At 43.7% G+C, this 25,618-nt stretch overlaps 1 protein-coding gene across 1 annotated transcript in view; it reads left to right on the forward strand.

Annotated features, from left to right (window-relative positions):
• The window catches only part of HS6ST1 (heparan sulfate 6-O-sulfotransferase 1), a 184,404-nt gene extending 163,411 nt beyond the window's left edge, over positions 1-20,993 (forward strand). Inside the window, exon 2 of the mRNA XM_039556782.1 lies at positions 14,413-20,993. Within this exon, the coding sequence (XP_039412716.1) occupies positions 14,413-15,121 (709 nt within the window). The 3' untranslated portion in view covers positions 15,122-20,993. The remainder of the gene's footprint in view (positions 1-14,412) is intronic.
• The last annotated feature ends 4,625 nt before the right edge of the window (positions 20,994-25,618 follow it).

Consider the following 25,618-nt stretch of genomic DNA (forward strand, 5'->3'; position numbering starts at 1 on the left):
GGAATAACTGACTCCTCAACACGCAGAAAGCTCCATTACTTATGTTTCCACTGTGCATTTTCTTTCCCAAACAATGTTTGCTGCCCCAAGAGCCTAATTATCACCTAAGAGATGTTAACAGCCAGATCATTGGAACTTCAAAAAGGTTTTGATCAAATACAAGCAAGATGTAGTTTGTATTTTGCTGCCCTGTATTTCAGGAGCAGCTGGTCTCCTGAGGTAGGAAAGTGTGGACTAAGTTAATGAATTTAAATACGCTTCTGTTAGATCTTTTAATCATGAATGTAATTGCATCTGGTAGTCTTTTTAATTTTTAAATATAGAGGATGTGATTGGATTTCTTTTTCCTTTTTTTTTTTTTTTTGTTGTTTTGGGTTTTTTGGTTGTTTTGGGGGGGTTTTTTTTGTTATTTCTTCATTTTCAATCTGTCACTACTGTTCCTCCCTTCATGGAATTCTCCAGAAGGAGCACCTTGTCTTCCCAGAGTGAACATGGTGAATCTTTACTGTATTGATTACTTCACAATTCATTTTCTGCATTAGCAGTCCCCCTTCTGTCCCTATCCACCACCGCTTCTGCCTTGTTGTGTCTGGCATAAGGAGCAACCACATGCAGTAACAGGTACACCAAGCCCAAGCAAGGAGTGGGAGGAATTTACCTGTGGAATTTACCTCTGATGCATACCTTTCGTGCCAGCTCTGGCACTTGTCTCTGGGCTGACTGGAATAACAGGATGCACAAGCATCAGCACAGCTTCTCAGAAAGATTAACAAGGGAAGTTTGAAGCCCAATATTTGTGTCCCACAGGTGACTGAGAGTGTTTCTGTGTTTGAGCTAACTGATAATAAAAAACATCACTGGGTTAAATGGTGCAGACAAAGGAAGCAGTGCTGGCAGTTCTGTGATGCTGAAAGCTTTCCAGATTTCTTGCTTTTGTACACATCCTCTATTTAGGATGAACAAAAGTGCTATACACCAAGCTGAGATCCCCCAGAGTACTGAAAGAAACGGATTGCAATGGCCCTGCTACCTTCCAGCTCCCATGGGCAAAATATTCAAAGAAAAGATAAATTACTATGTGAAGAGACAGGCAGGAGATTGAATGACTCAAAGCTGTGGGATATGGAGTCTCATATAACAAGATCACCAGCTCTCATTCACCCCAGGTTGGTGGTGCCTGAAAGCCTCTCCAAGCTCAGCAGTTTGCCAGAGTATCTGAAACAGCTCATGGCCCCAGCCCAGCAGATCCCAGTGGGCAGAGACTTAGCACAGCATGCTCCAGGGATGTGGATTGCCACGCACTTACTTCAAAATTTACCAAACACAAGAAAGTTTTTCTCTGTGATAATTGTTTTTACAGAGAGACTGAGCACATGCCTGCATTCAAACCGTGGTTATTTCAGCAGAGCTGTGCTGATTAAACCCTTTTTGGGAAGGAACTCACACTGGCAAAGATCCTCTGCTCCATAGTTTAACCCATTTCCCTGGACAGAGTAACCCATACCCACAACCACAGATATATTGCTACCCACAACTTTTTGCTGGCATTGCTATTTGGCTGGTAATGTTCTTTTATTATTTACTTCCTACAGTACAGCTATGCCAACAAAACTCTTCTGTGTAACCTAAGCTTGTGAGGGAGAAAACGCCTGTGTACATTTTTTAAAGGTGGTGTTTCACAGTCAAGCCTGAAGCAGAGACTTAAGCAAAAGGCTCAGCAGATACAGGTGCATTGCAATCTCCCAAGGCAAACCCCAGTGCTGCATGTCCCAGTGCCACATCGCCCGCGGGCAGAGGGCACTCCGGGTGCAGCAGGGTGTGAGCAGGAAATAGCTGTGACGCTGAAAATGTAAATACCCGGGGCAGGTGCTGTCGGAGCCTCTGGGAGGAAGGCTGTGCGAGCAGAGGCTGCCTTAGGAAGATGCGCTTGTGCCGGCTCACCCGTGGTTGTGACGCCCGGCAGGGCTGCGGGAGGTGCCCAGCCGGGTGACTTCACGGCGCTTCAGGGTGGCACACGGGCATCGCTGCCTGCAGTGCCGCTCTGGAGAGGGAAACAGCCCCAATTACCCATTCCCGGCAATTAAATGAGACTGCACTCGTGGCCTTGCTGCGCAGGACATGACAAATCCCAGGAGAAGGGAAATGCTGGCGGGAGGAGCGGTCCCTCCGTGCCAGAGCCATTCCGTGGCAGGAGATGCCATCTAGTGGGAACGCGGCCGCCTGGGCACAGCCGGGGGTTCCCTCTGCGCTGGGCTGTCAGGGGATTCCCAGGCGGCAGCAGAAGCAGGAATAGTCCCACTGTGCACTTTCTTTGGGTTTCTTTGGGCAGAAGGATTTTCCGCGTTGAAAGCAGTGCTTTGAGAGATGGCAACATACGCTTTTAAGCACGTAATTAGACTTACCTACAGTAGAGCTGCAGAGGAATTTGGCAGCCTTTTGGCCAGCTGGAACACCTCTGGAGTCCTTCACGTGGAAGGTGAGGGAATAATGTTGGCCTGTATTGAAATAAAAAAAGTCTTTCAATGATCTATTAATCAAAAAGCAGATTTTTAAAATCCCATTCAACACGTTGCTGCTTTTCTAGTATTCACAAGTGCTCTTGCTAACCACAAGGCAAGGAATCCCATTAACTACCTTTAAAAGAACCCAAAGTTAGTCAGGGCAAAATATCCCTTCTTCACAGTGCAGGGGTGCTGTCCCTGTGAAATACCCACTTGATATTTCATAACTCTCTCAGCCTCGCAATGCACAGGTCTGGGGGATCACCTAGCAGAGAGATCCTGAGGCTGCTGAAGTTTTGAAGACTCAAATGTCCATCTGAAGTCTCAAACCACAAGGCTGATTTGTGCTTCCTTTGAGTGCAACTGAGGGGAAACGAGAGGATTCCTGTAATTAGAAATGGCTTTGCTGTTCCTTGCACCTCTCTCAGCAGCGCCAGGGACAGGTCACTTGTCAGAGACAGGATGCTGGCTGGCCAGGACAGATCAGTGATGGATTTGGAGCAGCCCTTTCCAGCACTGCTCAGTTAATGAATTTTACAGTCTTTGTTAGCTTCCTCAGCATGGTGATTCACTTAGGAGAGAAATTGTGTCTGTGAACCAGACCATCACTCTGACAATTCATGTTGGGTATGTCTGTATGCCTGCTTTAAATGAACAGTGGCTGCTGAGGCTGGCAGGGAGTATTCGTGCTGTTTGGAATAAAATACCCACACTTTGTACTTCGCATGTTGCACATTCTCCTTTTCCTGAGGAAACAGTTTTAACAAAAGTGTTAATGGCAGGCCAGCTAATGCTGCATTGTTTTCAGGCTCAAGCAAAAGAAGTTCAAACCGAGAACCAACCTACCGTTTTCAGATCAATAATTTGTGAAAAATGAATAACGATGCCCGTGCAATCTCTCGCTGTGCTGTGGGGCAGGGCTGGTGTTGGCCACAGAGACAGCACAATGAGCAGCCCTCTCTTCATGGGGCTGAGCCCCCCCCCCTGCTCAGCCCACCTCTGGTGGTGATTTTTAAGAGCAAATTCCCTCCAGTTGTTTCCTTAGGGCTGACTGGAGGCAGTGCCACATGCAGAATGGGTTTCTTGGTGCTGGCAAGGCCTGAGATCAGCTGCTGTTCACTGCAAACCCTTTGATGGATTTGTTGCGTACGGCTTTTAGTAATGTCTTGATTTCCCAGGAAATGATGTGTTTTAGACAGAAGCCAGGCAGCTTGTTACTCCTGCCAGCTGGCAGGGGGGTGGGTATGTGCATATAGATATTTGGTGTTTAATAATTGAAACTGGTTGTATCAAGGTTGGCAGCATGTCTTTCAGCTTTAAAGACAGGGTATTGTTAGAGGAAAATTGGATGTTTTCCTGTGCCGAAGACAAATTTTTCTTCCCCAGCTAATCTTGGTGTCTGCAGCTGTTGTGTCAATATCTCCTCCTGAAAGGCAGGGAATGAACTTCTGAACATCTGTAACAGCTACATTAAGTGGTGTGGTTTATTGTAGAATTATGGATGATGATGGCTGGGTTACTAAACTGTAAATCAATCAAAGCATTTTGATGATATTCTAGATCATGAGAAAGAGACTCATGCAGGAAGAGACAGTGATTTATTGCACCAACTGGTAACACATTCAGCCCCAGTCATTTTTATTTATCATTACTTTGAGAAGATTTCAGCCCTTCATTAAAGCACATTTTTAAAATATCTGTAACAATGATAAAGTTTTGCTGTAATGAAAATTGATGCTCCTGATCTGTGATTTTTGGTGATAGGAAAGAGAAGAATAAGGAACTTAAGATACACAAACTTCACACTAAATTAGTTGAACAATTGCCTTTGCTTAATTGTCTTTTATAAGCAAATGAAGGGAGCTTTTTCCTTTTCATCCTTAAATCTGCTCCTTTGAAAGCATCTCACACTATCTGTAGTTTTGAACCATGGTACTCAGGATTTTGAATGCTTAGCAAGTCATCCATTTCCGAGGCATTAGCAACACAGACAGGATTTATTTCAATCTCTGCATATGATTCTTTGATCTGGGGCTTACTTAAGTGCATTCCAGTGCAATTAATTAGGAAAACAGTACAAGACAGTGGCAACTCCAAGTGATCTTAAATGTAAAAGTGATTGATCAGTAGCTCTGCTTTCTTGAGGATTATCTTTTGCTGCTTAACAACATCTGCTATTCCTGAGCAAGGGAGAGTCAGTTAATTGAGGAGAGGGAGCTTTGGTACTCTTTGTAAGCCAGTAGTATGACTATTCACAAGAAAAGAAGCCGTGTGGGAACCTCCCCCAGCACTGATTTTAAGAAGGAGCTGAGTAAATGGAATTAGGAGCAGTCCCCTACCTGATGCTGTGAGGTGTGTGGCAGTATGCAGCTCACACTGGTTACTTTGCAGGGCAGCAGTTGTTCCCTTTTCCTAGCAGCCCTGTGTGGCTTGCAGAGCTCCTTGGAATCCAGTCCTTGCACTGTGCCTGCTTTCAGGGATGGATTCTGCTGCTGCTTGTGTTTTCTTCCTTGGAATGTCTTGTTCCTTGATGTTCGCTGGCTGGCTGAAAGTTTCAGTGTTTGCTTGTTTGTTCAGGACATGTCAGTCCAGTTTAAAAATCCTGTGCATCTCGATCCTGTTTCCTACTTCCTACTGAGCCTTCCTACTCAGATCAATAAAAGCAGCTGTCCATCAGTTTTTGATTGGAACAAGATTGATCAGTGAGCAACTCAGGAGTGCTGTGTTGCAGCTGCAGCTGCCTGACACAAATATTGCCTCCCTTTGCCAAGGAATTCAATTGTCCTGCTAAAGCGATCAATATCTGCTCCTCTGACTACTCTTGCTCCCTTAATCTTCCTCTATTGTTTCTTTATAATTTAATCTTCTTCAAGGAGCCATATTTCCTGTCTATCATGCTGTTACATTTTCCTTGAATCTTTTTTGAGTCTCAGAGCCAGTGGAGCTCCTGTGATTCACAAGAGAAGCTGACTTACAGTTCAAAAGAAAATGCAAATTCTAGCCTATCTGCTTTATTTACAGCTGTTTCAAATAAATATCTTTACATATTGCATAGTTACTTCAGCTTTGTCTTTGCTCTGTATCAACTTGCTTCTGGTTTTCTTTTTTCTGTTCGGCAATATCCCGGTCATTCTTTCTCCTGCGTCCTGAAGCGTGCAGGGATCAGATGCAGAAATCCTGCTTTATTAGTTAAAATATTCACTTGTTTTATTCATTGCATCCATCTTGACACCTGGGGAGGCTAAATCCTTGGCATTCTCTCTCTTCCCAGGACAAAGACAGCATGAAGCTCTGCAGATTTCTGTGCAGAACCAGTGCAGCTTGGTCCCAGTGACACAGCGGAAAGCACAGGCAGTGTACTACGGCACAGCACTTACTCCCTGGAGCAGGAATGAGGCCCCAAATGCTTTCCACTTATCTAATGGTGGGGTGAAAACTGCTGTCCTATGCTACCTATCCAGTGGAAATTGATCTCTGATGCAGAGATGAAAAGTTCAGTGTCTCATTGCAAATGTGTCGTTACTCTTCAGGGATTGATTTGTTACTGGCTTGGTTCTAATGTGGCCACACACAGGAAGATACTCCACAAAAAAGGGATATAGAACCCTTCTAGCAAATATTTTCTAGTAAGTATGGGTGTAATGTGTTACTGACTTCTGTGTGTTTTGTAATGCCAAAATCAATGCAATTGGAAGTCTCTGTGACAGAACCAGTAAGTGAAGGGAGTGAAAATTTTTCTTCCAGAGAATGGCCATGTTTTTCCCCTCCTGAAACTTCCTACCTTGCTGACAGCAGGGGCAATAATAAAAGCGAAGGAATGCAAAGAATAAGCACAGGTTGCAGTCCACCTTTCTGCCATCTGTTCTCTGCCAGCACTGATGTAATCCCTCTGGCACTGACACTTCCCCTTGCCATCTGTCAGCATTCCGATGTGCTATTGATTAGGGGGTTTACTGAGGTCACTTAGGAAGCACAACAAGCCTCCCAAAACTCGGGAAAGGTCGTAAATTAAAGGTGTTTGATTTGTAACTTGCTGTCATTTTTGGTGCCTTCCTTCAGTAGAAGACAGCAGTCAACACTTCCTAAACTCCTCATATGAGGAAAGTTATGATGGCAAAAGAATGAGCTTGTTTATAAATGGTGCAAGTAACATAAGCTTTTAATGGGTCCTAGAGGAGTCCAAGGCTCCAGAGGGCTCTGGAATGCCTTTCCCTCCACCCCCATTTGCTCCCCTCACCCTGACCCCCACGTTTTTTTCCAAGCCTTTGTCCAATTTTCATCATATCTGTCATTTTGAAAAATGAGCTGGCGGTTCACTCCTAAGGTTCATAGCATGCCATGTATCTTTTTTTAGATTAACTTGTTTGCAAAGAGACAGTTCAACAGGAAATTCTTGTGCTTACACAGCACTGCAATTTTTATGAAAAGCAGAGATGTTGTTAAAACTCATTATCTGTGTCTATTCTGCTAATTGGATATAAAAAAGTCATGAGACTCGAGGATGATAGGACCACACTTGCTTCCTGGGTAAAAGCCAACAAACCTGAACTGGGGCTGAGTGTGTAACACTGTAGTGTGAACACAGTGAGTATCAGCATTGCACAGCTCTGAGATCTGAGGTAAAAGTGCACCTCACTTCATTTATGGAGAGGAATGGAGATAGTGGTCTTGAAAGCATCCATTTCTGATGGTTTCAGAGGAATGAATGCCCAGCCATAGCTACCTTGATGCTCCATTTGATTCCAGATGTGAAATGCTCCCTTGTATTACCATACATATCAATCAGTATGGAATAGCCTGTACCATTCTGCCACTCCCAACATGGCTGTCAAGGCTCCATGTGCCCTCCCAACTTTCTGACAAACCAGGTCTCACCCATCTGCCCTTGGGGCTCACTTACATCCTTTGTGCTTCCACTCCAGCTCTGCTGCCTTTGCCAGTATAATTCAGGAGGAATATCTGTGTTACAGGAATATATACACAATACTATTCCAACTATTGCTTTGCAGACCCACCTTTCTTTGCGGGTCAGCTTTAAATAGAGACGCCTCACACTGTGCTGCAGCCACCATGTGTGCAGACACACAGCATTACTGCTCCTACAGATCCCAGAATCAAGGCTGTATTGCTGCAGTGTGACTGGATCAAGCACACAGATTGACCTTTTCCTGAGTTTCGTGTCTTCAGGTCTCTTCACCACCGGTCTGGAGAAGGCCTTGCAGTTGTGTTTGATTGTCTCTGGTATTTTTAAGCTGTGACTCAGCCCATGCATGGCTGAGAACACCAAAAGGGAGCTTTTGTTTAAGATTGTTTTGAGTGGATGGAGGGGTGGGTGTTTCTCTCATGAAATGCCTGAGGTGCTGCTTTCTCTTCTGTCTCCTTCTTCATGGTCAGACTCTGTTGTGCTTGCACCCAGATGTGGTGTTTGGTGCACGCAGGTCCAACACGCTGGAGCTCTGCTCTCCGGGCAGGCTCTGCAGTGGGATCATCATGCTGTGATGACAGGCTGCATCACCAGGATTGCAAACCATTCAAAATTGTCCACATTCTATGAAATATATGGGTGAAAAGAGAGAGGAGTGGCTCTTCTCATCTGCCTCCCCCTCCTGGAGCAGCCTGAGCATTGTTTCAGGGCTGGCTCTCAGTGGGCTGTTGGCAGCATGGTCCAGGCACTGCTGCATCAGGAACTGGCCCATGGTGAAATCAAACCCCAGGATGACTCCCTGAGCAAAGATCTGGAGGGTGAGCAGAGCCTGTGTGAGGGTTGGCTGTTGTTACATTTCCAAATGTCCTATCTTTTAATACAGCTGAGTCCCAAGAGCAGAGATCATCAGGCAAAACAAACACAATTATGCAAAACAAACCTGGTTCCCAAAGCAAGCACTGACACCCCCTCCTTTCCTGGCAAAGAAAATCACTGCTGTAGCTATTTACCCAGTCTGAGAGCTGGAGGATTGGGTTTGCTGTTCAGTTTCTTGGCTTTTGGGGTTTTGTGTTGCAACCTTTATTTAAACATAGGGTATAGAGAAGACGCTTGTTTTGTTTGTTTGGGGTTTTCTTTCTGTTTCTATGACTTTTAAAGGACTGAAGAGTTTATTGTGTGTGAAATGCAGGAAGAGTCTAAATGAACAACAGATGAGAGGAAATAGACTGAGGAAAATTAGGGCTATTTGCTACCAAAGGAAGTAATCATTGTACATATATTAAATTCCAATCTCTAACTGAGAATGTGCTTGTTGTGCAAGAAATCTGACTGTAGAGGAAAACAGGGAAATATGTGGAGTCTTGGCAAGGCTGGACTTTAAAAGTGGTAAGTATGGGTTTGGTGCACTGGTGGTAAATAAGCCAGGAGGCAGCTTGTACTGAAGTGAGTGGTGGCTGGAGAGTCACCCAGAGTTTCCCATCGTAGCTGAAGGTCATTCTCTGTGCAGAAGGGGGAAACTGTTCTACCATACCTCTGCTATTTGTAGGTAATGTTTAGTATGATTTTATAATGAGAATATAAATTCTTTATGAACTTTCGTCTGCCACATTCTCAGCTCATCCATCGTTAGAGACACCTGACTCACCTGTTACTTATTACTTATTACTTACCTGTAAGTCCTTGCTGGGCTGTTCCTTAAGGATACACTGCTCGTTTTCACTGGAGATAACCTTTACCTGGCAATCCCCTTCAGTGTTTCAGCCAAGTGAGGGTTTAGATGATCACAAGGGGGGTGCTGAATGCTCTGGTTCTTCTTCCCTTGGTCCCTGCAGGCTAACAGCAGGGCAGGTGCACGTGTGCATTTCACTGCTGGGAGGCAGAATCACTGGTTGTTTCAGTGATAAACTACTCACAGTGAGAGCCAGTATGAATGGAATAAGGACCCTCACCAGGGATTTGTGGAGTGCATAATATGTGGGCTTGACTTTTACAAGGATGCCTTAAATCAGCCACAAATTTGACATTACTACATCTTTAAGCAAAACACAGCATTCCTCATTATTACAAGATGGCAGACCCCCTGCTCAGTTAATTCAGCAAGGATATGGAATGATTTTTTAATTATTTTTTGTTTTCTAGCATTAGAAAAATTGTAGCCTGGGGGCATATTGCTTTGACAGATTGGGGTTATATGGTTGAAGCTGACCTATGCAGCTTCCTTCCCCTTCCCCCTCCTGGCAGGCAGATGAAGCATTTATATTGCAAGTGGCTAGCTGTGTTTTGTTCTTGATCTGATGGAAGGCCACCACAGAAGTCAAAAAGGACTTGTTACATATTTTGCTTTTCCTGGGAGGAATGCTTGAAAGCTCAGTGAAGAACCTGTAAAAATTTTAAGAAAAATAAAATAAAATTTGGCCATGTGGGAGGAAGCATTCAAGCACAGGAAAGAATAAGGAATTGCACAGTCAAATAAGCAGTTCCTGGCAGAATTTAGAGACCAGCAGCAGTAAGAAGGGTGCATCAGCATGTAGAAAAGAGTGGAAATGAACTGAAGAGAAATGATAGCATCATATTTAGAATCTGTCACTTTATCCGAATTATGTTGACTGGTTATTAGCAAAAGAGAAGGAATTGAGTTTTTAGAGGAGGAATGGTTTCATTTCCCCTTCATTAGCTGAGGAACCTGCTGACAGGAATTAAGACAGAATATTGCTAAATGGCAGCTTCAGCCATGCAAGAAAGGGTTGTTTTTAACCCAGAGCTGCTCAGTGACTGCATTTGCAGCATGGCCCTGCTTAAAAAAAACAAAACTCTGCTGGCAAAACTAAGGCTGCTTTGTGCTGCTATGTGAGAATGGGAAGGAGAGGTCCGGGCGGGAATCCTGTAGGGCAGTGGTGCCTCTGACGCCTGTGTCATGAAAATATGCCTCCAGTTAACCATTGTCCTCTGACCTCAATCCATGCTGAAACAGGGGCTTTGCATAATCATGGAAGGAGACGGCTCCTGCTCCAAGAGATGTTATGTTTTGAATTTCCAAACCAGACAAAGGAGACATTGTCAGCCCTTCACACATGGGAAACAGAGGCAGAGAGAGAGATTTGTCTGGGGCAAGCAGGCTAATTTTGACAGAATGGGCACTTAAAGTAAGGTTTCCTGAATTCATTTGTGTATTATGACCACAAGATTGGCCTTTCCTTTCTAATATTGGATTTTGTTCTTCCTGCAACTTCAGTTCGGGTAAAGGGTTGTTCATCAAAAACATTCTTTTATTCTGTTCTGTTTAAAAGATATGCTAGGGATTCTTTCCTTGGACTAAACTGTGCAGCTTCCAAAACTGTGCAGGTCCGAGTTGCAACTCTGCAAACACGTCAGAGAGCTTCAGGTGGATTTTCATGTTGGGACTGCCAGGAACAGTAATGCAAGAAAAGGCAGAGGTGTGACTTTGTCTTCTGCTTGTCTTTGTGCCCTTGGAGATCACAACCCCATGGCTATGTGAAGGGGAGCCTGCAAGAGCAGTAATGCTGCTCTGCTCAGCTTCACATGGGAAGCAAAATCTTACTGACTCCAATGTCCATTTGTCTTGCTCAAGCTTGTTAAATCCAGAAAAGCCAGTGAGACATGACACTGCATGACCAAACTGGGGCTGCTTGGCCTTTTTATGAGGCAGTATTGAGTGGAACCATCTGGGCTAGGAGAAGACCACACTTCTTAAATGAGCCTTTAGGAACACTAAAGTTAAGTGGCTGTCTGGGACACCATGCTGAAAGGAAGGGCACTCACAGCTGCATGGGGCTTATGGGTTTATTTCATCTCTGATGACAAAAAAAAACCTTACTAGTCATGTGGTTCCTCATAAATATCAAGCCACTGTTGACAAGTGGCACTGCCTGTGTTCTCAGCCATGCTGAAACAGAGTTCCCCCAGCTTTCTGACTGCTAATGGACGATGCTTTACAGTTACCTTATTTTTCTCTAAACTTAAAGGCAATCCCAAGTTATACTTCAAGAACAGCAACTTCAGTATCTTAAGTGCCTTGGGTGAATACTTGCATGGTCATCCATCTAACGTGCAAGTGGCTCACCTCTCTGGCTCCTGAGGTCCCAGTCTCCTGGAAGGTGTACTGCTCACTTGCCTGAGGGGTGAGGGAATCTGCTCCTTGGAAATGAATATATTTCTAGAAAGCTAAATACAAATTTGGGAGCATAACTTTCACTATGTGAATGGTGCATCTCAACTTAGGCAGTTAAAACTATTCTTTTGCTTTAAAGTCTCTGTTTAGTTTTGTTTGTTAGGGGTTTTTTTTATTTAAGCCCCATTGGGGCAGCTTCCTTAAGTACTTGCAGAGGGCTGGTTCCAGTTTCCAAAGATAAATCTGATTTCTGTGTTAGGAGGCAAGCTCTTTCCTTCAAGCACTTTTCTGTGTGACAGACTTGGAAAGGGGCAAATCGGATTCAGTAGAATTTCAAAAATTGTAACCTATTTTCCTGTGCTTTTTATCATTGAGATGAATCTTTGAGAAAGATCATTCATGGTAAAATACTTACCAGGGTATTACCTCAGCTAAGGTAATAGCTCTTATAGTGTAGGTTTGAAGAAAGAAATACTTGCTCCTTAAGCTTTTGCCAGTCCGTGTCCTGTTCAAGCTGTCTCTGTTTCAATGGACTCCAGAAGCTTTGCATGATATTTATTAATCTGATTTACTAACAGTCTCCTAAAGTTTAAACAGAGACAGAGAGAGAAGATAAGCTGGACTCAGGCTTACAGGAATCAGATTCATGCCAACTCTGCCACTTCCATTTGACTTTATGCACATCAGTTAATATTTGTGGTTCCCCTGTCTACCAAATGCAGATATTAATTCTTGCCTTTTACCACTATCCATACTTGTACAGATGGCATGTTTGGACAGGAATCAGCTCCTCCTGTGTCTGTGGATACCTCACACATAAATGAGTCCCTGATCTTAGGGATCAGGGGGAAGCAACCTTCTAGTTGCTTCTGTAGCCACAAAATAATAAATGCCTTCAACCTGCTCACTGAAAAACCTTTGGATTACATTGGTGAAAATAAAAAGTCCACTGCAGTTCACAAGTCAAAAACTGCTGATAGTGTTTAGCACCAATGTCTGTCATTGAACATCTGGCATTCATCACTACTTTCCTTTTCTTTCTGCTGTCATATTTTATCCCATCTATTGGAGGTTCCTTAGCTCAGTCTGTATAAATTATGGCTGCCTCTCAGGGTAGTGGAATCACTACAGGCTGCAAGGTAAAGGAAGGAAAAAGAAGTCGGCTTAAGGAAAGAGTCTGCTCCCCTTTTCCTCCCCTCTCCCTGTACACAGACAGCACTGGACAGCATTACTAGACAGCAAGATACTCTTCCTGTTGAAGAGAGATGGAATAGTTTCCAAAAATAACAAATGTCTTTACCAGCCCTACTTATGAAGGTAGAAAGCAGGAGAGGAATTGGAGCTGGAGTGGACACCCGTTGCCATCGTTGGAAAGAGCAGAACTGGCCACTTTGGAACAGCCCTTCAGCAAGTTTGTAATGAATTAGGAAAGCAAACTTTACTTAATATGAGACTTCCTGGGCAATGGCTTTGATGTATTATTTTAAAATTAGATTGCTCTTATTGCAGAAATTTAAGTTACTACTAGAAGAATAATACTGAAGGTGCTAGGAAAACATGGGTGTGTTAAAATTAGCCAAAAGAGAATACTGTTACTATTTTTTTCCTCAAAAAAACTTTTCACTGCCACCTCAATGGCCATTACATTCAGTGCTCCTGAGCCGTGCTGGCAAGGCAGTGAGCCCTAGCAGCATTCCAAAGATGCATTTCTGATGGGGAGATGAATCCTCCAGCACCCCTGTGTGCAACATTTCCAGTTGCATATGTGTGTTCCCTGCCAAAGCCAGGTGCTTCTGTGTGCACAGTGTAACACAGCCCTGTGCCCCACGAGCTCGTGCCAGCTTTAGGAGCTAGAGAAGGTATTTCCTTGTTCTGGAAGCACAAAGACACCTCAATCCCACACTGCTGGCAGTTAGGGAAGAAAAGGCCCATTTCCCTCTGTGTGCAGAGGGCTATTGTAGACTGCCATCTCTGTCAATCCCAGAACTTTATGGGCTGAAGCTGGAGGGTCTCTGTTAGAGACAGCTGTCATGTTTTCAGTTCTAGGGACAGCTTGTATTGTTGGGGGCTTCATTATGCTTGGAACAGCAAGAATTCCCCTTGTCATTATGTATGTTCTTCCTGGTTGTCTTGCTTTTCCCTTCTATTTAGTCTCGTGTCAAAAGTGTGTCTGAAGTTTGTTTGATTTAGTGTCAGGTTGACTGAAATGGGAATAAATTATTGCTGCTATTGCTGGTTGTCAGCTCAGCCTTCTCTTTCTGCAAAGCATATTGCATTCCTGATTTCCCATTGTTTTTCGTTTATGTGCCTGTGGTGTTATCCTGCTACTTACTGCAGACTCCCAGATTTCAGCTCAACAGCCAGATCAATCAAGCAGTGGGTGTCCTGGTCAGCATCTGCATGGAGTGGAAGTGATAGGCCCAACTCATAAACAGAGAGGCTGCTGGGCTGTCCTTCAGAGCAGGTCCTGGCTGGCACGGCGGGCACACAGTGCTTGGTGTGACAGGCCAGGCAGTGCCAGGAGACACGGTTGCTCTCTGAAGTCAATAGATAGGTTCAGTCCTGGTGATTTGTTCTGACTTCGTACTCTGTTGCTGGGAATGGACATTCTGGTGAAGGTGCTACTGCTTGGCAAGGCTAAAATGGTGGGCAGTGAGAAAGAGAAACACGGGCCTAATGTTGCACACACTGCTTTGCATGAGATATTGCAAGAAAAAAATAGCCCACGAGTACAGTGGAATGGATGATGTGATGTTGATTTACTCTCAGTTTTTTGCTGTCTGCACTAGATCTCTGATTGCCAAGCATCTGTCCCGTTACTAGCAGAATATTTATTCTATTTTCTCTTCTTCTTGTAGAAAATTTTACTACATCACACTGCTGAGAGACCCCGTATCTCGTTACCTCAGCGAATGGCGTCACGTCCAACGAGGAGCTACTTGGAAGACCTCCTTGCACATGTGTGATGGCAGGACACCAACTCCTGAAGAGCTGCCATCGTGCTATGAGGGCACGGACTGGTCGGGCTGCACGCTGCAGGAGTTCATGGATTGCCCATATAATTTGGCCAACAACCGCCAAGTGAGGATGTTGGCTGACTTGAGCTTAGTGGGCTGCTACAACATGTCCTTCATCCCAGAGAACAAGCGAGCACAGATCCTGCTGGAGAGTGCAAAAAAAAACCTCAAAGACATGGCCTTCTTCGGCCTGACAGAGTTCCAGAGAAAGACTCAGTACCTGTTTGAGAGAACTTTTAACCTGAAATTCATCCGGCCCTTCATGCAGTACAACAGCACGCGGGCAGGAGGGGTGGAGGTGGATAACGACACCATCCGCAGGATCGAGGAGCTCAATGACTTGGACATGCAGCTCTATGACTATGCAAAGGACCTCTTCCAACAGCGCTACCAGTACAAACGGCAGCTGGAGAGGATGGAGCAGAGGATAAAGAACCGGGAAGAGAGGCTTCTTCACCGGTCCAATGAAGCACTTCCCAAGGAAGAGACCGAAGAGCAAGGACGTTTGCCCACTGAGGACTACATGAGCCATATTATAGAGAAGTGGTAGCCTAGGCAGACTTTTATATTAATGATATTCTAGGGTTTCCATATAAGAGATCATGGAAGTAAAATTGCAAAAACAACAAAAAAAAATATTTTATTTAAAAACAAGTCTGTAAAACAGAAGATAGATTGCTTCCTTAAGCATAGGGTCTTTTTACTGTTTCTTACAAGACCGATGATATTCTTAAAAAAAAATAAATACATAAAAATAAAAAAAGGGTCAACATTCTAATGCAGAGGTAAAAAATGCACAAATGCAGTTACCCACTCATACAAAGAATACAAAATACAAAAGAATGTTTCTTATCCTCACAATTTTAACACAAATGGCAGAAGTAGGAATTTTTGAAATCTCTTTCTCCCCTGGGCATAATGATCTAAAGATACATAATTAAAAAGAAGGAAATAGAGGTTTTCTTTTATGGGGGTGGTGGGATGGGAATTGCATTGTTTGTCAGTAACTGGTAATGGTGACTAAGTTGAGGATTGGCCATCCTGTCAGGCTGGGATCTCAGCACACAGGCACTCACAGCATTTCAGCTGGCAGCCACTGCCAGAAAGTAGAGCACCATTAAAAAAAAAAGAAGAAAACCAGTCAGAGGATGAGAAACATTAAAGCAAATTGACTGCAGCCTGGGATATGTACTTAGCACAGTGGTTCTGATGCATTGCACTGGTATCACATATACATACGCAGCTTCATCACAAAAATAATAGGGAATTCATGCACAAAACTCCCAGATTTGTTTCCCAGACAGGTCCCACAACAAGTCAAAAGCCAACCATAGACTCAAACCTGCATTCCCATGTTATCCTGTCGGCTTACACCACTACCACTCAAGCCACCATCAGTATTGTGTGTTAACAGCACATGAAAACCCTCTCCTACATACTAAAAAAAAAGAAAGAAAAGTTTAAATACTCCTTCATAAATCCACACAAAATTCAGACCCTGCAAATGATCAGTCATTAATGGGAACATGACAAAGGGGTGGTTGTGTTTTGTTTGTTGCTATGTGAAATACTGACCCAGAATAAGCTTACAGACGTACTCTAGCTGTATTATTTCAGTTATTTTTACTTGCTTTTATCAAGAGGTAATGGGCATCAGCTGGCTTCCAGTGAAGTCACTAGAACTGATTTAAGTGGGAACAGGATGGGGCCGTCTTCCAGAGCTGTGAAAATTTCTGACTATGGGTCTGAATTAATTATGAGACAGTGCACATTGTCTTTTGGCAGGGTGCCTGTTCTGCAGCCCTTACTTTAAATGAACAAGCTGTGTTCATAAAACTGGAAAGGAGAATCATGGATAGTGTTTTTTTAGTCTCAGACCACTCTCAAAGCAGAACTCTTTCTCTTTCAATGCTGTTTTTTAGGGCCTCATGTAAGTTTAATCCTCCAGTGTGGGGACAGTCTAACCAGGTTCTGCTTACTGACTTTTCAGTCATAGAACAACAATGGCTTCTCTAATTCCTCTTCCCACTCGCCAAATTAAAATATGGCTTATTTTTTTGCTGTTGCAAGCACTTCTTTGTTTGGCTGGAAGCATGGAAATGAAGTAGTTTTTGCCTGGTTCATGTCTCACTCCGTTATTGCTCAGCCTGTAGGACCTGAACCAGCTATTGTTTAGGGTAAACTCTGAACCAAATGGAATATGATTTGATTTTCAAAGGCCATGTTAACTGCAAATCAAATATGGCATTGAAATCACTGGAGGAGAGGCAGAGAGCTGGTGCACTCAACTTTAGCATGTCATTTTTACAAGCATCTCTTTCCCATCATACAAATCCACTGATGTGCTGCTTGGCTTGTATTTTAATTCTTTCTCTGCCTCTGTGCACTGTTTCCAGCAGTTTCAAGTTCAGACTGAGTTTTGCAAAGGAGGGGCTTCTCTGTTCTCCTGTGCATGCCCTGGGGGATACACCTTGCTTTTGGAGACGTTCTTCTCCTCAAGAGTAAAGACAACTAAAAACTTGAGAACAGAAAATACAAAGAGCACTTAGGGCTCAAATACAATTCTGTTACAGCCCTGAGCCAAAGTCCGCCAAAGTCAGAGGATGTCTTTCCTGTTGCTTTCAGATGGATTTTGGTCAGGTCTGCATCCTGCTGCTGCAAAGTGCACAAGCACACACTCACCTGTCTGCAGGCACCAAATGACTCCTGTTCCCAGAAATGTGTAGCCTGGCCATAAGCATTTCCACCTAGATGAAAATTGGGAAGCAAAATGAAGCAGTATTTGGTGGTTGGCTTGGGGGCAGAAGGTATTACAAGTCCATTTGCTCATCTCTGAATTCCAAGACTGGGAGAAGCTATGTCTGGTGGTTGCCAGCACTTTTATGTGTTGCTGTAACTAAAGAAAACATTTGTATCTTAAAAATTCGACTTTACAGGCTGTTTATCCACAAAACCAACACAAGACATATAAAAAGCAACTGTTCTATGTGCACAGTTTCCACCTTTCCCCAAAAGCTTTTCAGGGTGCGTCCTGTGTTATGGATCCATAGCACACAAGCGGTGCCTGCAGCTAATCCCTGTTTGTGTGGCACTGCTGGGACTGCGTGATTCACACCAGTATTGTGATTGTGCTGTGTCTGCCTGAGCTGTTCCTGTGTTACAGGCTCTGAGTAACCAGCTGGATGTTAATGAATCTGTCTGCAGGGTTGTCTAAATCAGAAGCAGCCTCTGACCTTAGAAGCATGTCAGTAGAAGACCTTGTTCCAACATTTTCTTTGTAGTATATTGCAGTAACAAGCAGAAGAACTGAAATTATATTGAAAACTGTTAACAGTTTCATTTCAACCACAAAAGGAGGGCTGACCTCACTTAGTACTGAGGCAGAAGTTTCTAGATTTAAATCCTGCACCCAGCAAATGCCTCCGTTTTCCCACCTCTACACTGGGAGTAACAAATTTACGGACTCTAAAAGGGTATTCCAGGGTATGAAAAGTATAGGGCACTTTGAAACAGATTCTGAGTAATGGAAATGAACAGAATCACCCAAAAGCCATCCCTCACCCTGGCTGCTGTGCTGGTCTGCTTATGGCTGTAAGCCATGTGTTAATTTATTTTAAGTGCTGTGTACCAGAACATGGGTTGCAGGACACACCTGGCACTATCTTCTTCCTTTAGTGGGTGCAAGGGAACTTTTTTAACATAATGTGAATGTAGCTTTTTGTGATTTATATGTACCACAGCTTGAAGTGGTACTATTTCTTTTCTTTTTAGGACTGATATTTTGATGCTACAATAACATGAAAAGTGTGTGTGTAGTTTTAAAATGAATGGAGAACAATGGCTTTAAGGCACTCTGGCAGAAGTAGTGGCCAAACAGTAGATTCCTGTTCAATATTTGCCCCTTTCTTCCAAAATGTTTTTCCTGTGGCATCCAGATACACAACGACCTTCTTCAGTACATGAAGTGTTTCTTCAGGGGGTCTGTCTATGTGTCATGATCCAGCTCAGGTTAAGAGAGTGCTGGGAGCAGTGCGGGCAGGTGCGAGATTGGACCTGTCTCTCAGGGACTTGGTGAGGCAGTTCCCCTTGAAATCAGAATTTACCTGGTCAGATGCTTACCCACCCCACAGTGTTTCTGCCATGGTTCCAGGGGTACCCCCTGGAAAGCCTTTACGAAGGCTGGGGCTGTGTAAGGTGTTTAAGGCTGTATAGGGCAGCAGTACCAGTGTGAGTGAGCAATTTGGGCAGGAAAAGGCAGTGGTCCTTCAGGTTCTGCCATCTGGCACTGTGCTGACCCTGGCACATCACAGACAAGGATTGGGCTCAGTGGGGATTTCCCAGCAGACTTCATTCCTGCTCTGGGAAGGTAGAAAGGCTAAGACATGTTGTAGTGCTAAGAAGTCAATGTGCTTTTAGTTAAAGCTAAACTTCACTGCTTGGTGGTGGTGTTGCTGAAGAAAACATTTTCTTGCTGGTTTGTCTCATCCCAGTTAGCTCTGTTGAAGGAGTTTGCTTCATCCAAAGTTTTCCAGACAGTCAGGTGCCACCTTGTACCCAATCCAGGTCACAAAATGCAGGATTGACTGGTACAGTTGACAGCCCAGGCTGTCAGAGGGTTCGAAGTCAAGCACAAACAAAGAAAAAGTCAGCAAAGGATCAGTGTGAATTTCTGGCTTGTCTGAATTTCTCCCTTTATACCCAACATTTTGGAATAAATGAGGAGCATTTCAGTTGGTGGTTTTGCACCCCATAGTCCATTACTTGCTTACAAAACTGGGATGACAATGAAAGCAGCATAAGAAAGATCCCAATAAGGTTTTGAATTCTCTCTCCCTGGGCTGTCCTGTTAGAGCGAAAAGGAGCAGTGCGGTTGCTGAGAGAACAAGGCAGGAGGACCCTCCAGTGACAGTGCAGACTATTGGGAAGTTTTTGCTCTGAGCCAGTCAAGTCACTTCACAGGGACCAGTGGACAGCTACAGAAGGTGTTACAGAATGTTACAGCACAGGGCCTGACCAAGGTTCATATCTTGGGGTTAAAAGCATCTCTAGTGTCTTGCTGGTGTTTAGAGTTACCCAGACCCCCTCCTACCCCATAGGCTTTTCCAGTCATCACAAAAAAGGGATAGTACTACAGGAATTCATCAACCAAACTATGCTTAATACTGTATTCCCAGAGCTATAGCTTGGCATGCAACCTGATATTATCTGCGGGATCCAAATCACAAGGCTGGCTGCGTTCTCTTTTTATTCTTGTTTTCACTTTCATTAATATTAGCAGATCATGTTCCAGAGGCAGAAGTGAATGTAGGATTCACTGCCTGATCAGGAGTGTAGCCAAGCCTTTATGGCACAGGTCAGCAAGCAGCAGCTCAGGTGAACCAGGGCACACAATCCCAGCTACCCGTGGCCGTTTGTTTTACCCCATCCACAGGAATTCTGCCAAGGTGAATGCAGACCTGATAAACACATGGGAGTTAAAGCCTGTGTTGTCCCAGCTGCAGGGAGTTTTCTCTGTAATTCTTAGCCATGCAAGCTGAAAAAAACAAGATTTGCAAATGAGTCTGTCTCCTCAGAGCTCCACAGTTCCCCCTCCCTGGTCAATTCCCCCAGGTGTCAGTTCTGGAGACTGGATTGAGAGAGTTGTACTATAATGAATAATTTTATATTCAAAAGGTTTACTGAGCATGATTTGTTTTGTACATATTGGAATATGATTTAACTTATTTTTATTGCCCCTTTTAATCTTTTTTTCCTTAAGGAGAAGACAAAAATCCCCATCCTCTCTCAAAGTGAAGTTCCTATGTGTTTATGTGTAGTCTGCCAGTCAAAACACGTAACAGGCGCAGGATTTCTCACCAGCCCTCCTGCTATCTGATTTTGTTTTTCATTGTCATTTCTATTCATCTGAGACTTTGCTTATATTGTCTCTTCTTTCCTCTCTGCCACACAGTCTGTGCAGGGCAGGGAAAGGGCAATGCAGGCAGGGTTCTCTTGTTCTTCCTCTCCCCTTACTTGCGTGCTTTACTTACCAAGGAACTCAGTTCCTCTAGGGGTTGTGTGACTGAGGGTAAAAAAAATACAACTGTCCCCCCACCTGCCTTCCATTCTCCATATTGTAGATCAAACAGATTCAGCTTCTCTGAAAGTGATTGTGGCTGGACTCATTCCATTGGGCTGAATGTGTATGGTTTGCACTTTCCCCCCCACTTCAGGAACTTAAAAACAACAAAAAATAAAAGGCAACTGTTTAACTTGAGCCGAGTAACACTTAAAGCTTTATATATTTATTTATAGCATCTTACAAAAAGTGTTAAAAGGTTTTTTTTCTTCCACAAGAAAAATAAAATTTTAAAAAATCATCTAATTGTTTTTGTCTAGATCAAGGATGAATGTTAGCAGATGAAATAAACCCTAAAATTGAGCATCTGTTGTGCGTGTTGTCCTTGCATTGGCCTTTGGATGCTGTTTCAGTGTAATATGTCTTGCCTGTTTATTACAGAGAGATAAAGCTGCCAGTGCAGTTGATTAAGAATATTTGTTTTCTGCTACAAAAACAGACTCCTGGACAAGAAATATTCAAGCAGAAACTGCAGTCTGTTCGTTCCTATTGTTACATTTGAGCCAACACTGCAGAAAGTCCTTAAACCTCATGGAACCTATCATCTAAGAATTACCTTTGCTGCTGTACAGTGTTCTTAGTTGTCTTTTTCAGAGTCACTGCAACGAACACATTTGCAGGCAATAGAGGTTGTTACACCAAACATTACAGAATAATTAACAGAAATTTTTTTGTTGGTTTCGTGCTCAGTACTTTGTTGTGCAAAAATGTTCTGCAGTTACTGAACGAAGCCACGTGCCTGTTTTGCACAGTGAAAGTAAGCTGGGGGTAAGAGGATGATGGTACAAGTGTTTCACAGCATCCTGAATGAGAACAGCAAGGTATTTATCTAAGTGAACAAATAACATGGCTGTGATTTTACTGAAGCATCACACTTGGAGGGAGGGAAGGAGGGGCCGTGCAGGTGCTGCTGGAGGACTCGGGTAAGTGACTGTGTGAGGGGAACACCTGTGATCCCAATGGGGCTCAGCTGTGAGGGGAGGGGACTGATGGAGACCTCGGGTCAGTCCCTTCAGCTGTGCTGGTACCACTGCCCAGGAGGCCTCATGTCCTGCTGAGCTGCAGGAGGAACTTCCCAGTGTGGCTCCCTCTGGCCAGCGTGGCAGCCAAGGTGCAGGCACAGCTTGTCCTGCTCTGTGGGAGCCCTGCTGTTCCTGTTTTAAGCGCTCTTTGTCTCCTCCTTGACCTCTCCAGAAGCCAGGAGGATACTCTGGCACAAGAAGTCTGGGCAGGTAAAACACTTTCATTTGCACATGGTCTTCCTACACTGCCTTTAAAATGGGTTCTTCCTCTCTGTGCTAGGAGCCTCCAGGAAAAGAGGGAGGATAGCAGGTGGAAGGAAGGCTTCTGCTGTTGCAGAAAGGGAAAGGAGCAGAATGGATGCTTGAAGGAGGGTTAAAAGAAGCAGTGAAATTACTGAGGGAATAACCTCCAGAGTCTCAGGAATTTTTCTTGATTACACTGATTACTCAATTTCTTTATTCTTGAGTCCAAAATGTTGCTGTTTCAATTCTGTCTGGTGATTTTACACTATCCAGCACTGCCTCTGGGAAGCTGTGGAAGGTGGAAAGGCCAAGACATGCCTCTGGGGGATGTGCTGCCTCAGGTTAGTTGGAAAGTGCCCTCCTTTGCATCCTGCTGTTACCCTAACAATAAACAGCCCCTGGCTGTTCTGCTGCCCCAGGTGACAGCCTGCTCTTCCTGAATAGAAAACTGATCCTGATTCTACTATACCAGAGGAGGTGGTGCTGAGATCTTGTCAGAGGTTTTGTTTTATTTCTCTGGCTCGCAAACTCACACAGAGCTACTTTAATAACCTCTTTCTTTCCACTGGCTGGAGGACAAGGAAAAGCAAAGCAAATCTGCTTTAACACTGTAGTGCCAAAGCTTTCCTGCGTTGATCTTTGGGTCGTACAGGTTCCCTTTTTGCCTTGCTGAGGATCCATGTGTGGGTCCACATGATGCTGAACTTCTTTGTTGTCACAGAGCAGAAAGAGGGATGTAGGTCCTTGCATAGTTAAATGTGTATCTAGTGGTGACTGCATGTTTCTATGGATTTTGTAAAAGTGGACAGATCTTAGGAGAGTCCCAGGCCTTGCAGTTTGGAACACTTTATGATGCAGTACTTCAGTGGCACTTAGAATAGGGATGTGAATAAATTTATACACAGATAAAATTAATTTATGGGCTTTCTGCAGTTGGAAATGTTCATGGCTGATTTGGGCACATCAGCTCCCCTCTTTGCTGCAGGGGGAAACCAAGGCACGTTCATACATAAACTCAAAAGAATATATTGTGGGCTTAACACTAAAGCAGCTTGAGTTTTACTCTGGCAGTTATTTCATAAACTTCAAATAAAGGGGGTGTAGTCAATGAAATATTCATTAATTGAACAGTATTTAATAGATCATTGCTATGTATCTCTTAATGCAATCAGAGGTTCAAGTGGGGAAAGCTTTTCTAGCAAGGCCCTGTCTGCTTTAATTGATCTGGGAAGTAAGTGGCTTGGAAAAGAAACCATGCATGTTCATACTTTGCAAATATCTATAAGCCTAAAATGAGTAAGTCTCTATTTATTAGTCAGACCACACTGTCTGTGTATGTGGTACTGTTTGTTAGGGCTTAGAAATTCTTTGTCCTACATGAATTTACTCATCTCACTCTCTCTGGTGATGCTCTTCTCATAAGCTTTTTTACTCTTGAGTGCTTTCGTATCCCTGCCTTACTCTGGCCCACTGATATTCACAGTAGGTTTGTCCCCTTCACAGAAGGTTTGTCCCCAGAGACAGGGGGCATGCAGTATCTCAGTCAGGATTCTTGTGACCTTTGCACAAGGAGCTGCAGAACTGAGATACTTTTTAATCAACATCCAGCCAACAACACAAGGGAAAAGTCGAATGCCTGTCCTCTAGGAGGTGGGAATGGATGAGGGAAAGCAGTGCTTTGCAAATGTTTAATAAACTAGATGTTATTAGTGGGGAAGAACAAAATAAATATATAAATATATTCTTCTAGATTATGGTCATGGAATCCAGATGTTTGTGCAATGAATGAGTAATAGACATTATAATAAATAATAAGCATTTAATTCAAGTGGCTTTAGCATATTCTGGTTATTACTGGATTCCATTTAAAAGTTCCTTATTGACTTAAACCAAATGTTATGCTCAGTTGGGCTGTAAATGGTAAAGAAATTCCATGTGGCCTAATCTAGTTAATTCAGGCTGGATACCTGATCCCCAAATGAATATGTGGTAGTCAGTCATCAGTTTTCTGGCATAGGCAGTGACAACACATATAAATCATAGAGCCTTTGTGAGATGGTAAATAACTTTCCTTTAGAGCCCTTTCTGTGGGATTTGATTATTAGTGCCAGACATTGTTTTCTGAACAAGAGCTCACAGCCAAATTAGTGAATGCTCAGACATTTTGCCTACTACAGCAGCCCCCATCAGTACTGGTTTCTACTGATCATATGTTCTTTTCTTTCCTTTCCTTGATATCAAATATTTAGATAGTAAGTGAGAATTTATAAACTGAACCCAATTAGCCACAACTCCATGTAGGCTTTTAAATTTTACTATGTTAGTGAATGATCATACCGTTTGTGTTATTGGAAATGCTAATGCTACTGGAGTTAATTAATGGAGGCTTTGCTCCCTGGCTGGAGAACCTGGATCTTGGAAAACTGTGCCCCTGGGAGAAGTGTGCAACCTTATGGGCTCAGGGATCTTCTGCTTGTTAGGTTTTTGCTCAAGATCAAATGCCAAGTCATGCAAAGAATTAAGGGTATGTGGTGTTCTGTTTTGAGGGCAGTCTGGCCTTCTGAAGCAGCTAAAATGACCAAAATTCAGCTGTTTTGGAGGCGAAAATGGAGACAGAGGTCCTATTGGAGGAGAAATCTTTTGATAGGAGCAGCCTAGCTGATGTTATCAAGGGACCCTTCATTACAACTGTTCCACATAGCTTTTCATGTGTTTATTCTGAGTACTGTTGTTTTCTCTCCACTGGGAAAGCTTGTCAGAGCAAAGTGTAAAATCGGGGGCCAGAGTGCTGGTGAAGGCCTGGCCCTCACGGGCACGGCCTCGTCTCTCGTTGTTCCATGTTGCCCTAAGAAAAAGACATCCACAACCTTTTGGAAACAGTGTTTAATCTGAGCACATATGCAGGCTTTTTGGTTTCTCTTTGCAGCGTCTCAGTAATCTGCAGGTCATTTTTACTCTCTGTGTGCCTGTCTGCCTCTGTCCTGGTGAGAGCTATGTGCTTGCCACGTGAAAGGCGTGAGCATGGCTGCCTCCTCCCGCGAGGAACGAGCCCAGGATCAGCTCTGCCGAGGCAGCACACTGAGACAGGGCCATGCCTCAGTGGACAAAAACTCAGGCCAAGCTGAGCTTTGTGGTGTGGGTTGTTTGTGGTACAGCAATGTCCTCCAGCAGGAATGGCTGCTGGCCTGCCAGCCAAGCTCTGGAGATGTGCACATGTTGTCTGGATTTTCATGTGTACATTTAAGGACTTTCACAAGAAAATCAAACCAAATCAAACCCACCGGGACAGTGTTGGGAGGAAGAATTATAGCAATAAATAAAGATTTCTGCTTGTATGCCAACCCAACAGCCTTTACTGTCTCCTCATCAAGTGATCTGCCATTTGTTAGCAATCTCTTGTTAGGGCCTTTCTGCTCTTGGCCTGTTCTTGCTTTTGTATATATTTTACTCATCTTGACAAGAGAAAAGAACTCTATTAAGTAGAGGAACTTACAATTCACAGTGCCTGTAACATCTGTGGCAAGACTAGAATTACAAATTACATCAGCATTTTTGTTTGTTTGTTTTCTCTGTGTTTGGGAATTTCATTAGCTGTCTTACATTTTTGGTTGTGGGTTATTTTTCTCCCAGTCTCCTGTGGCTTCTTTGTGAAAACCATTTGTTT

This window comes from Corvus cornix, chromosome 9, assembly GCF_000738735.6.
Source record: "Corvus cornix cornix isolate S_Up_H32 chromosome 9, ASM73873v5, whole genome shotgun sequence".
Taxonomy (NCBI): domain Eukaryota; kingdom Metazoa; phylum Chordata; class Aves; order Passeriformes; family Corvidae; genus Corvus; species Corvus cornix.